This window comes from Mixophyes fleayi, chromosome 6 (genome assembly GCF_038048845.1).
Source record: "Mixophyes fleayi isolate aMixFle1 chromosome 6, aMixFle1.hap1, whole genome shotgun sequence".
NCBI lineage: Eukaryota > Metazoa > Chordata > Amphibia > Anura > Limnodynastidae > Mixophyes > Mixophyes fleayi.
In genome coordinates, this window is record NC_134407.1 from 50949932 (window position 1) to 50963660 (window position 13729).

At 40.3% G+C, this 13729-nt stretch overlaps 1 protein-coding gene across 1 annotated transcript in view; it reads right to left on the bottom strand.

Moving 5' to 3' along the window:
• The window catches only part of DNA2 (DNA replication helicase/nuclease 2), a 37568-nt gene extending 25887 nt beyond the window's left edge, over nucleotides 1–11681 (bottom strand). Inside the window, exons 1-5 of the mRNA XM_075216453.1 lie at nucleotides 10527–11681; nucleotides 7382–7549; nucleotides 4034–4220; nucleotides 1593–1738; nucleotides 562–684 (exon numbers count right to left, since the gene is read on the bottom strand). Coding sequence (XP_075072554.1) covers nucleotides 562–684; nucleotides 1593–1738; nucleotides 4034–4220; nucleotides 7382–7549; nucleotides 10527–10630 — 728 coding nt within the window. The 5' untranslated portion in view covers nucleotides 10631–11681. The remainder of the gene's footprint in view (nucleotides 1–561; nucleotides 685–1592; nucleotides 1739–4033; nucleotides 4221–7381; nucleotides 7550–10526) is intronic.
• Between the last annotated feature and the right edge of the window lie 2048 nt (nucleotides 11682–13729).

A 13729-nucleotide genomic window follows, 5' to 3' on the forward strand; every position in this document is an offset into this window, starting at 1 on the left:
AAAGGGGAGTGCAATGTCAATGACTAGGGAGAGGAGGGGGGGAGGGGACCCTGGAGGGAGGGACAACATGGAGTTCTGTTTTGGACATGTTACGTTTGAGAAAGCACTAAGACATCCAAGAGCAGATGGCAGATAAATGGAGCAGAGAAAAGAAGTACACTTGGGTATCGTCGGTGTAAAGGTAGTATTGGAGGGCAAAGGAGCTGATAAGTTCACCAAGGGAGGGAGTGTACAGACAGAACCCTTGGAGGGACACCAACAGGTAGAGGAAGACAATATATAAAATTATAATATAGCCAAATTGTCTCATATATATATATATATATATATATATATATATATATATATATATATATATATATATATATATATATATGAGACATTTTTTTTTTTAATATGAGTATTCTCTTGATCATATAAAACTTTAGAAAGTATGGTTAAAAATTTGGCAGACTATTTCTACCTTACATTAATTTTTTACAACATGTTTTGCCATTAGTTAGTAAAATAACTAATTCAGTTGTTAAACAATTAAAGTATAAATACTGCATGCCTGCTTACAGGTTAAGTGTCACTTGATGTTGGTTAGCAGGGGTCATAAAGTCAGTTGCCCATTTTTCAAATGATGGAAGATATTCTTCAACTTCATGCAAAATATCGGTTTGATTTAAATTTAATTGGTACCTAAAATAACATAAAAAAAACAAAAAAAAAACAGTATTAGCTTCGTGGGAGTTAGAAACTAAAGAAAGAAAAATGTGCCCAAGACCAAAGTACTTCGCTCTTTACTTTTAACTCCAATAAATAGTCTTAATTAAACTAAGCTCTGGGTCACTTGTAGCCAGAGGGTCCTCTTATAATTCATTACATTAAATATAATGGCCTGGGTTGTCAACTTGTCCAAACCCAGAGCAATGCCTCCCAAGTACCAGCTTCTTGACCTTCTAGGAAGTCTATGGGCTAGATTTACTAAGCTGCGGGTTTGAAAAAGTGGGGATGTTGCCTATAGCAACCAATCAGATTCTAGCTGTCATTTTGTAGAAGGTACTAAATAAATGAAAGCTAGAATCTGATTGGTTGCTATAGGCAACATCCCCACTTTTTCAAACCCGCAGCTTAGTAAATCTAGCCCCATATCTCAATGATAAACATCTGAAAGCAGAACACACTTCGCAAACCACTTGACAATCATTTCTGGCAACCCAACAGAAGCAAAGCTTGGACACCGCTAGAATAAAGATAACTTTAAGAAAGTCCTTCATATGCTTACTTGACAGATTGTAAGTTACTGAAGGTTTTCTTTTATATAGTGGAATGTAAACAATGAGCTAATGCCATCTTCCATAAGATGCTCAGGGCAGATCTGTACAGCTTACAGACAACTTTTTATAGAAAGTAGATTTTAAGTTTAGAAAAAAATATTGTGGATATGGCATTGAAAGATAGTATAGAAAATATTTAATATGCTACAACAAAAAATTCAAGGGTTGCTTAAAGTTATTCACCCTACTGACCACAAACTATTTACTAAATAAAAGGCTGTTGCAATCTATAGGACATACTAGAATATGATGATTTGATGAAATACCTACATTTCTTTCAGGTACTTTGGCCCATGAACGGTCTGAAGGGTGAGGTTTCGCAAAACATCACAGCCAAACCCACACGTTGTTGCTCTTTGAAAAATGTCATGTAACATTGTACCAATCAGCATTTGGCGGGAACCTTTATCACAAACCTGGAAGCAGATAATAGAGGACATTGCGGTTTTCATTTCAAACAAAATTGTGGAGACATTGAACATTACTTCAACAAATTCATGCATAAGAGATGTATTCATGTATGTGAGGGGATAAATAAAACAGACATAGACAAGTTCTTCCATCAGAAATTGTGCTTCCACAGTGATGTGTGGTAATAGATTATATGATCCAAGAGCTTTTTTCTGATAACATATTTCACTTTTAAAAATAGGCAAACAGACTGCAGTAATGTAGGATACTGCAAATAAGGTATATATTTAATCCAAAACCGGTGACAAAATTGGTAACTAGTCCAAAATGAAGGCACTCCTCAGTTAGCAAGCTTTGAATGACTAAGTAAACAAAGCTGTCCTAACACAGAGAAAAGAAAAGGGGATTTATGTACTTACGTTAAATCCGTTTCTCTGATTCCATCTGGGGGACACCGCTTACCATGGGTCGTGGAGGGAGCTGGGGGAGTTGGCACCTAACTAGTTAACTTTAGTACTGCCGACAGACCCCTCCCCTCTACAATCCCCCTGCCCCCTCTTGTTCAGTTAATTAAAAAGCCCAAGGAAAAAAGGCCAGTCAGACAAGAGCACACAGAAGAAAAGCAGAAGGGAGGGATCGCAGTGTCCCCAGACAGAATCAGAGAAACGGATTTAACGTAAGTACATAAATCCTCTTTTCTCTTTCATCCAGTCTGGGGGACACTGCTTACCATGGGGACGTTCTAAAGCAGCCCCCCTAAGGGTGGGACTACTCCGAAAACCCCGCTCGTAAAGCACTACGAGTGAAATGTGCATCCGCGGATGCAAATACATTAAACTGGTAAAATTTTGTAAAGGTGTGGACAGAGGACCAGGTGGCTGCCCTGCAAAGCTGGTCTGCAGAAGCCCCATTTCTCACTGCCCACGACTCCCCAACCGTTCTGGTGGAATGGGCCGTAAGTCTCTCCGGCACAGGATGGTTAGCCTTTATGTAAGCTTGCTTGATGGTTGACGTAATCCATCTTGCGATGGACTGTTTTGAGGCTGGCCAGCCTCTCATATTAGCATCATAAAGGACAAACAGAATCCGTACGTCTAATCTGAGAAGTTCTTTTAACATAAATGCGGAGAACCCTAACCACATCTAACTTTTCCATAGACTGATGATCCGAATGGGAAGTAGATGAGAAGACCGGAACTACAATTTCCTGGTTAAGATGGAAAGCCGAAACTACTTTTGGAACGAAAGAGGGGAGGGTTTTTAACACCGCTCTGTCCTCGTGGAAAACCTGATATGGTTCCCGACAAGACAGAGCTCCTAATTCCGAAACCCTACGTGCAGATGCAATAGCCAAAAGAAAAATGACCTTCCAGGTCAACCACTTCAAATCTGCCAAAAGTAATGACTCAAAAGGAGGCCCTTTAAGCATATCCAGTACCAGGTTGAGATCCCATGGTGCTGTAGGCAGAACATAGGGAGGCTGAATATGCAAGACTCCCTGGAGGAAAGTCCTAATATCCGGTAAATCCGCTAATTTCAGGTGAAAAAATACTGAAAGTGCCGATACCTGGACTTTTAGGGAACCTAACCGAAGCCCTGCTTCCAGGCCATCCTGAAGGAAAGCCAACAAGCGTATAAATATGCATACTCATTAACTTATACTTTGTAGAAGCACCTTTTGCTCTTATTATTGTAGCGAGTTTCTTTGATTAAGTGTCTGCTTTGCACACCTGGGGGTAAATGTATGAAAGTCCGATTTCTGCAAGTCGCCGGAAATCGGCGACTTTGCAGTGAAAATTTAAAGGGGCGATGGCTTGTAAAGGCAAGTTTGCCTTTACAAGCCATCGCTGCTTTAAATTTTAAAGTGTAATGTGGGCGTTTTCTTCTCGCTTATTTTTCCTAAAAAGTGTATTTGTATTTTACTTGAATTATTTTGGTTGCAATCATGTCACATTAAAGATCCGACATGATTTATCTTGATTTCAGGCTTTAAGTCACAAATACCTGCAATTTTAATAAGAGTATATAGACTCGATATATCACTATTATCTTACTTCAGCTATGGTAATTTACATACAGTGACTTGAGACCTATACCCTTTTTCTTTATATTTTGTTTTAATAACTATGTTCTATGCAGCTATATCAATAACAAAAATGTATACAAATAACTAAAATCACGCTATCATCTGCATAGCAATGGAATACAGTATTGTTTTTACCTCCAATTAGGTTTATTTGACCTCTTGGACTATTTGCATATTTTGAATATATTTCATTGCAACAAATAAAAGAACGAACCTTGAATTTCTCACTCAACACCGACCTCCTCATGCATCGAATACTATTTGCTATACTGGTACCAGATATGAGGTGATCAGGGTATAAGACAAGATATCCAGAATCCCGGTCTATAGTCCATGTATTCTGCAGAGTACAATTACCCTCCAGGTGTATGACATCGCCAGGTTTTACATGAAGACCAACCCTGTATGGGGAAAGATATTATTTAGTCACCTACCATAAAGTTATTTTAAAAAGAGTCTCAGAATACAGCAGCTTTCACTGAAATCACTGGTTTTGCCAGCTGGACATTCCTTTGAAATACTGTAGATTACGATAATCAGGTAGGTCAACCACTGGAGTATAGGCTGACCAATGTCAGTGGTGATATTTGTGAGGCGTTTTGTCCTTCAGCTCTTCAACTGAGGCATATTGGAAAACAAAAATAAAACCTAAAAACAAAATAATTACGTAGTCTGCAATAATTGGGATGGAGAACCCAGCCTCTCTCAGGCACTTCAGATATTCCAGAGACAAAAAATAGAAATATAGAAAGGAAACGTAAAGAATTGTCCAATTACGAAGCAGCAGATTACAATGAGGTTATACAGCCAGTCCTTGTATTACAGGTGGACATGAAGGAAAACTGTAGTCTGCAGTTGTAAGGAGTGGTGGGAGCAAGGGGCTTCAAGCTCCTCCTAAAGTCCACTCTGTTACCAGAGACCAAGAGCCAGGGGAGGGGGGATTTTTAAATAGTGATCAAGTGATCGTCCTCAGTCTATTAGACTGCGGGTACTATGCATTTTAGGAATATTCTATCAGCTGTTTGAACCTTCATTAGTGCAGGCAACCATACACTCACTGCTTGTTAGAGGTGCAGTGTACGGTATTGGGTATGCTCACATTGTTCTGTTTTCGTGTCTCCGACTTCTGCTTGGATCCTGACAATTCCTGGCCTGGCCTATGCTTGACTCTCCTAACCATTCTTTGAACAGCCAACTGCCCTGACCACCAACATTTCTGTTATTGCCCTAGCGTCTCCCATTTTCTGCACCCCTACTACTAGTAGCACATGGACAACCAAGTACAGCTCTAAGAGAAAAGAGAATGTTATAGGCAAAGACAACCACTACATAAAACACAAAAAAAATGGATAAAAGGCGCTAGATTCTTTGTCATAAAAAGTTCACAAATAGTCCTACTAATCAATTGGTGTCTTCTTGAATCACACTTTTTTTCTTACTTTTCCTTTAGTCTACGCACCACTCCACAGTTGCAGATATTCAACCAACAAAAAGGAAAATAGATATATATGGTGAAGTACATCAAAGAAGGACTTCTATGTACATCTATAGAGTCCCTCACTGAGTCGACGAAATATCACCAAAAAACATAGCTCCCAGTATACTAATTCAGTCAATGTGAGCTAATACCACCCCTAATAGTATTCTGCTTACATAAATTCTGAATCATAAAAGCCTGGTTACATCAATTCTAAACAAACACCATCTGCTCAAAAACTTGATCTGGGTGTAGTACCATTAAAAAAGTATTTCTTTATTAAAAACAAACATCCAACAAAACAGGTGTAGCAATTGCTCCTACCAGATGGTACTGGAAACATATGTATGCAAAGAAGTCAAATATAGAGATGTGCATAACTTCTCCCAACAGTCCAACGGCAGGAACACACTGCACCACTAAAATTGCCAAATACCACCGCTTTTCGATCCTATAGGCTTGGATCTTTCTCAAGGTATAGATAGATCTCTTCACATGCCTGCTATATATAGTGCCAGACAACCAAACAACACATTTCCAAACATTACAATGTTATACATAACAATCTAAACATAATTGCAATCTAATTGCAAGCATATGTTTAGATTATGTATAATATTGTAAAGTATGTAAATGTGTTAGACAACAACCAATTGAACAACTATCTATACCTTGAGAAAGATCCAATCCTATAGAATCGAAACGCGTTGGATATTGGCAATTCTAGTGGTGAAGTGTGTTCCTGCCGTTGGACTGGATATGCAACTATGGAGTGGTTAGGTGACCGAAGGAAAAGAAGAAAAAAAAAAAAAGGACAAGGAGAGAGTGTGATTTGAGAAGACAACAATTGATAAGTAGGACTACTTGTGAACTTTTATGACTTATGACTAGCGCCTTTTAATCCATTTTTTGTGTTTTAGTCTTGGGATTGTGGTATCCTACTAATGATTTGGGCTGCTGTGATTTATTGAAGGGTTCTGCGATATATCTATATTTTTTTAAAGACAACCACTAGCCTGATTCTAGAGGCTCATTCTAGGAGGGTGCAAGGCATTACATAAGTCAAATGATACCATCAACTTATTGACAAAGACAAAACATTGTAATAACAGTTCACCGAAAACCTGGACCTGACAGAGAACAAGTCAGTAATATATGACTTAACTAATTAATAACATGATAGTAATATTGATCTGTATGAGAACTACAGTTTATAATAGTAGGTCGCTACAAGAGGACCCCAAAAAAATTTCAAGTGTGGGAGGAAACCTATGCAAACATGGAGAGCACATAAAGATTCCACACAATGAGTGCCCTGGCTGATATTGACCCATGATGCCAGCGCTGTGTAGCAGTAATGCTAACTATTGTGCCACCACTTCAGGTACACCTGTGGTTTTTCTGTGGATTCACATATAATCATTTTGCCTGTTACTTGAATATAATTGGTAGACTGATTCACTTGGAGGCTCCAGTGGTCTTTCAGGCCTGCTTCTTGCTTCCCGATAGAGCTTTTTCTATATTAATATTCTTTGTGTTAGTGTATTTTACCCATTTAATGCTTGAGAAAGGGTAGTTTCTCCATTCACAATGTTGAAGAATATGCATGTATTTATTCTGACTAGCAGTGTTTAATAAGGATTTCTTTAATTAAACCGTTTGGCTTGTTTTCCGATATTTCCACAAATATTGGTCCTCTGGTATCAGAGTTATGGTTCAGTCTTCATCTTACTATTGTGTGATTGAGTTGCAACTACAATACATCCTGTGCCAACTGAACCATGTATTACATATGTGAACAAGCCAAAATCTTTATTACAATGCACTAGATGTGTATATACACTCAGACCATGGAGTGTTTACACAGCTGAATCAGAAACTTAATACCCAGCTGCATATACCACGTGAACGACCACTGTTTCCATTTGGATGTCAAGATCACAGTTCAATTTTCTTGTTCAACAAAGCCACATATTGTCCGCATCGTCCTGTGCTCTTAAAACAATTGTGAGACACTGGAAACGGTCAGCTACAGAGAAAAGAAGTAGGAATACAGAACTGCATAACATTTAAAAATAAATTTACCAATCATCTTTGAGAACGCAGAGCTCTGTGTCACCCCCCTCCTGGGTAGCTGTAATAGTGAGATGTTTCTCCTCTCGGGGTCCATGCACTTCTTTTACATCCAGAACACAGTATCTATTGTATAGACCTCTGCACAGTCTAGTCCTGCCAATTATTTTCTTTGGTGGTCTGAAAGGACAGAATAAATCTAGCAAGGGCACAAATTCACCATACACGTTTATCAACATGCAGCCTAGTTTATATAACAGTGCTTTTTATTAGGAATGTTTATTGTGTTGTTTTGGTTCTCAAAAGTATGCTCCAGTGAAATACCGGTATTCCAGGAAATATATGATTGCATTTCTTCACTGAAAACATAATAGCAGCTTCCATATATTGAGGAAGCAAATAAAAGTACATTTTACCCTTTGTTATGCACAGCCAAGCAAATATGTTTAAACCGTTTTAGGTCACCAGTTCATCCAGTGCTATGGTGCGGATTTTATTTTATATAAAGTTAAAGCAAATAAGATGCATTAACTTTTTGGCTTGTTATTGAGAAATCCCAGAGGCACGAGCAGGGCCGTCAAAACAGATTATACACATGGACAGTATGCAAATAGTTTTATTATCATCATCATCTATTTATATAGCGCTAGCACATTACCTGATGATAATTTATAAATATATCTGTGGTGCAGAATATACCAGGGATCACTTACTGCACTGTGACTTCGAAAGATAGAAAATAAAATATGGAAGATCTGATAGTAACCGAAAGCTCTGCTGTACAAAAAGGAAAACAGTCAAGTGTCAATTTCTGACCACTCAGCTAGAACACATCTGTGTCACAGAAATCAGAGAAATCACCTGCATTAACCTACTTTTTGTTGGTTAACATAGTACTCATAGAACATTGAATATGGGGACTGCTATGTTAGTAATTTATCAAGTAGTGAAGAGCATTGATTTTTACTGCTAACTAATGCCAACTCAGGATGTCGTTATCTTACCTGTTCTATGAGGTCTAGTAAATCCGGAAAGGAACACAAGCACTTTATTTGCACAGATACCAGTTGGTGTGGCTTTCGCTTGCACGTTTCAAGTTTGGCTACGACCTTATAGGCTGCCCTCCCCCCAAATTGAAGGAGGCTCCCTTCTTATGGGGGGGGGGGGGGGGGGGGGGGAGGTGAAGAACTAGTCCCCTGTGGGGAAGTTACGGTCAACCCAGGGGTAAAGAGGACCGCCCGAGCCTTGCGGCAGAGGTGGTCCCACAGATCCTTGCTTCTAAGGAGCCTTTTGGACCCAGAATGTAAAGGGGCCCTCCCTAGCTTCTTATCTCCCTAAGGGGTCTTTTGGCTGATGGGGATTTATGGGGCCCTTTCCCTTTTGGGAAGAGTCCAAGGGCCCAAGCCCCCAGCACTGCTTTTTGCACTGCACTGGTTGTTTTGAACCACTGCAACTGAGACTTCAATAAAAAAGAAGAAATAGAAAAGTGTCATTCAAAACAGAATGCAATGTGATAAACTGTTCACAAAGCTCTTGTTTGGCTCTAGCCATTTAACACTATTTCCAACCAAAACGGAAAAAAATCTGTTTTGGATGGAGTTCCATAAGTTAAACGCAATACAACATAGTCATGTTACGGCAATCCACCAAATTCTGCAGGCCACCCGCCAGTCAGGGAAATATGTTCTTGCTCTTGATAGACACCTATTGCCAATGAATAAAAAAGGACAAACTAGGCAGGAGCTAAGTGGGCATCCCTAGACTGCAGCAGACATTGGGGAACTATGCTCACTCTTGGTAGCTCTGTTGTTGGTTAACACTACCAAAAGGAGCAAGAACAGCCTCCCCTGAACTCAGACAACAACAGGGACACCCACCGTATTGTGCAGATCACCAGACCAATTTATGTTTACTGGTAGAGAAGATGGAATCTTACCTGCAGCTAAAATATTAATATTAAGCTATATGAAAAACAAAATGATGTTTTGAGATGTTGATGTACAGCTCAATGTACACATGCCAACAGCGAACATGCTATTAAGGACAACATTGTGGCTTCTACTAGCCTAATTATGTGTGTATGTTAAGTGTTATAATCTAATTTTGTATGTAACTGACAGACTTCCATGGCTTTTTATTAGTGATGTCTTAGAGACAAAATGCAGAAAATCAGTCTTATCTATTAGCCCTAAGCTTGTTGTGAAGACTATATAAACCTGTGCCACCCTCATTAAAGGGGTCTATTTATCACAATAACCATCTTAATGAATCACTGTAAATCCCAGTGATGCATAATAAAATACCACTGAAATTTATCATACCAAGGCTGCTTTAGGAGCCCCAGTGAAGGGACCCCTCCTCCCTGAAGATTGTTTACTATTCATCAGCAACCTAACACTGCCGGTGAATGGAGGATAGCATAGCACTTCCATGGGTGAGGGATCCAGCGAAGCCAGAGAGGTTTCAGCTGGATCCCATTATAAAAGACAGACAACTCAATCTCAGCATGAATTGAACAGTGCTGTTGTACCCATAGACGTCTATGGGGACAGCAGTCAGCCCCGTTAATGGTGTTAAGGACTAAAAAAATATCTGATTTCTCCATTGTTAACCCTTTCTTAAAGAGCATTTTGGCTCTTTTCGATGCTTAGTAAATAGAACCCTACATGTCTCCGATTGTCATACGTTTCTAGACCCATGCTGCATGTTCAAAATAAAACCGACTTGTCTGGTCCTTGTGAAGAGAATTTAATTTCCACAACATTACTTCCCAAACAAAAGACGTTGTCTGGACATAGCCTTATGGAGGGGGCGATAGGGTGTAAAACATTTTTATTTTTCACCTGGATCACAAATTTCTGTCTCCGAATCAACTTAAATTTGTTTTATTTTAAAATTAATAATGTACTTTTTTAACACAGCACTGTTGTGAATCTATTATATGTTGCTACAATAACAAAATTAGAATTGTGCACACTACTATTAAAATGTATTTAATAATTCGTATATAGAGCAGTCACATACAAAAGATTTGAAAAACATGATTAAGAAAAGACCCACTTACTGGAGATGTCATACCCCATGTTTTGGTACTGACCAATAGGTTAACCCCTCACCCCTATGTAAATGGACAACATGGTAAGGAAAATACCATTACCTCTCCTTAGGTTTCTCATCCAGGTCAGTAAAACTTTTCTCCATCATCATTTCCAGCCAGTCATCCTCAGAGGAGGCTGCACATTTAGCGTTGCCGGTATCCATGGCTGACACAACGTCACTATACACGGAGCACTGCACCACATGTACAATGTTACCACCTAATGTTATCACTACACAGAGCACTGCACCACATGTACAATGTTACCACCTAATGCTAACACTGCACAGAGCACTGCACCACATGTACAATGTTACCACCTAATGCTATCATTGCACAGAGCGCTGCACCACATGTACAATGTTACCACCTAATGCTATCACTGCACAGAGCGCTGCTCCACATGTACAATGTTACCACCTAATGCTATCACTGCACAGAGCGCTGCTCCACATGTACAATGTTACCACCTAATGCTATCACTGCACAGAGCGCTGCTCCACATGTACAATGTTACCACCTAATGCTATCACTGCAGAGTGCTGCACCACATGTACAATGTTACCACCTAATGCTATCACTGCACAGAGCGCTGCACCACATGTACAATGTTACCACCTAATGCTATCACTGCACCACATGTACAATGTTACCACCTAATTCTATCACTGCACAGAGCGCTGCACCACATGTACAATGTTACCACCTAATGCTATCACTGCACAGAGCACTGCACCACATGTACAATGTTACCACCTAATGCTATCACTGCACAGAGTGCTGCACCACATGTACAATGTTACCCGCTACTGCTATCACTGCACAGAGCGCTGCACCACATGTACAATGTTACCACCTAATGCTATCACTGCACAGAGCGCTGCACCACATGTGCAAAGTTACCACCTAATGCTATCACTGCACATGTACAATGTTACCCGCTACTGCTATCACTGCAGAGCGCTGCACCACATGTACAATGTTGCCACCTAATGCTATCACTGCAGAGTGCTGCACATGTACAATGTTACCACCTACTGCTATCACTGCACATGTACAATGTTACCACCTACTGCTATCACTGCACAGAGCGCTGCACCACATGTACAATGTTACCACCTAATGCTATCACTGCACAGAGCGCTGCACCACATGTGCAAAGTTACCACCTAATGCTATCACTGCACAGGTACAATGTTACCACCTACTGCTATCACTGCACCACATGTACAATGTTACCACCTAATGCTATCACAGCAGAGCGCTGCACATGTACAATGTTACCACGTAATGCTATCACTGCACATGTACAATGTTACCACTTACTGCTATCACTGCACAGAGCGCTGCACCACATGTACAATGTTTCCCGCTAGAGCCGGCTGCTATCACTGCATGTGATGTGCTGCACCAGGTACACTACGCTGACACCCAGTAACCGCCCATTCATCCATCCCGCGCTGACAGGACGGCAACTCGGAGCGGCCAAATCTGTCAGGAAAAAGGCGAAGACGTTGCGTCCTGGATCCTGCAGAGTTCTACAATGTACATGAGTTCTACAGTAACCGATACATGGAGAAACGACGATTAAATGTTATTTTGGTGCATTGAGGTCGCACGACGTATCACTGACTCTTCCTTGAACTTATATTTTATTTATTGTAAAACTTGAAAACAAAAAAAATGTTTTGCTAAAGTGTGTTTTATTAGTGTAGTTCTGAAGTTTGTCCCCATGTTTCATCATACATACATGTTTTATGAATCTCCTCTCAGGAGCACAAGGGGAGTAATTATCACAATAGCCAAATTTATAATGTTGGTTGATCCAGTGATTAATGCACCTGTGGACCTTTGAGGGGATTCACAACAGCTTAATAAAACTGCACAGCTTCTACACTGCTTGGGGAACAGACTTTCATATTGGCCCAAGGGTTCTGATAAAAAGTTACAGAGCAACCACCATCGGTATAGTCAGAGCCGTAACTTCTAGCGCTCAATTTTAACCAAATGAACCTAAAATATTAATAAACTGCGCCCCCTTCAGAGTTGCACTCTGGGCGGTCACTCCAATCGCACAGCCCTAGTTATGGCGCTGGCCAGGGGCGAATCTAGAATTATATTGTGCAGGGGGGGCGATTTTGTCCCCGCTCCCTTTTTTGGTTAAGGCTGCCTGCGTCTACACACTATGTGCAAGTCCGTTCAGCAGAGACAGGCAGAGAGCGTGTGCTGCCCGGCCGCTCTGATACAATCAGAGCCGCCGGGCAGCACACTCTACCTGCCTGTCTCTGCCGAACGGACTTGCACAGTGTGCAGACGCAGGCAGTAAACCCATGCTAGGGGGGAGGGGGGCGGCGACTGCCTCCCTCAGGATCCGCCACTGCTGCTGGGTATAGTATAAGAGTAATGTTAAGTAACTAACAGTGTCTTTTGTGTGTGTGTGTGTGTGTGTGTGTGTGTGTGTGTGTGTGTTGTGTTACTCCTGTTGTTAGGTTTTGTTTGATTACATGTGACATTGCAGATCTCAAATGTTCAGGTCTGTATACCAGTGTGAGAAATCCTCCATGCACATGGATCACACTGCAAGCAATATAAAACGGAAACTTACACTAAAGTGTCAGAACATTTCGGGCCCGACTCATTAAGGCATGCCAAACTAATGTATTTTGCATCTAAAAAAAAAAAAAATGCATGGAAAGCAGACATTGAATGTCTGTTCAAAATTAAAAAAAGTTATATTTTTATTTTCTTTATTTCCATAAAATGCATGTATTAGTATGCTATTAATGTCTACTGTACATAAAATGCATGTATTAGTATGCTATTAATGTCTACTGTACATAAAATGCATGTATTAGTATGCTATTAATGTCTACTGTACATAAAATGTATTTTTACAATTGCTCCTGATTGCAAACACATGTTCTAGCATACATACGCTACTGTCGTCACTCGTAATCTGCACTTACACCAGACTTGTAGGTGGTGCAAGTGATACGACAGAAAAAAACCACATACCATTGAGATGCCCAAAGCTTGAATCTGGTACTGCTGTTTGCGCTCAAGCCTGGCAGACAATTATTGTACATTGACTACGTGCTTACCCCCAGTCCCCCCACCCCGTTCCACCATGAAATCGTAGGCTGTTGTAATGGTCCTTTTGCGCTCAAAGATTTATTGGATGTTACTACGTTCACTGGCGTATGGTTCGGTTCTTGGCAGGTGCAGAGAGATTTTACGCAAAATACGGCACATATCTGCATTTA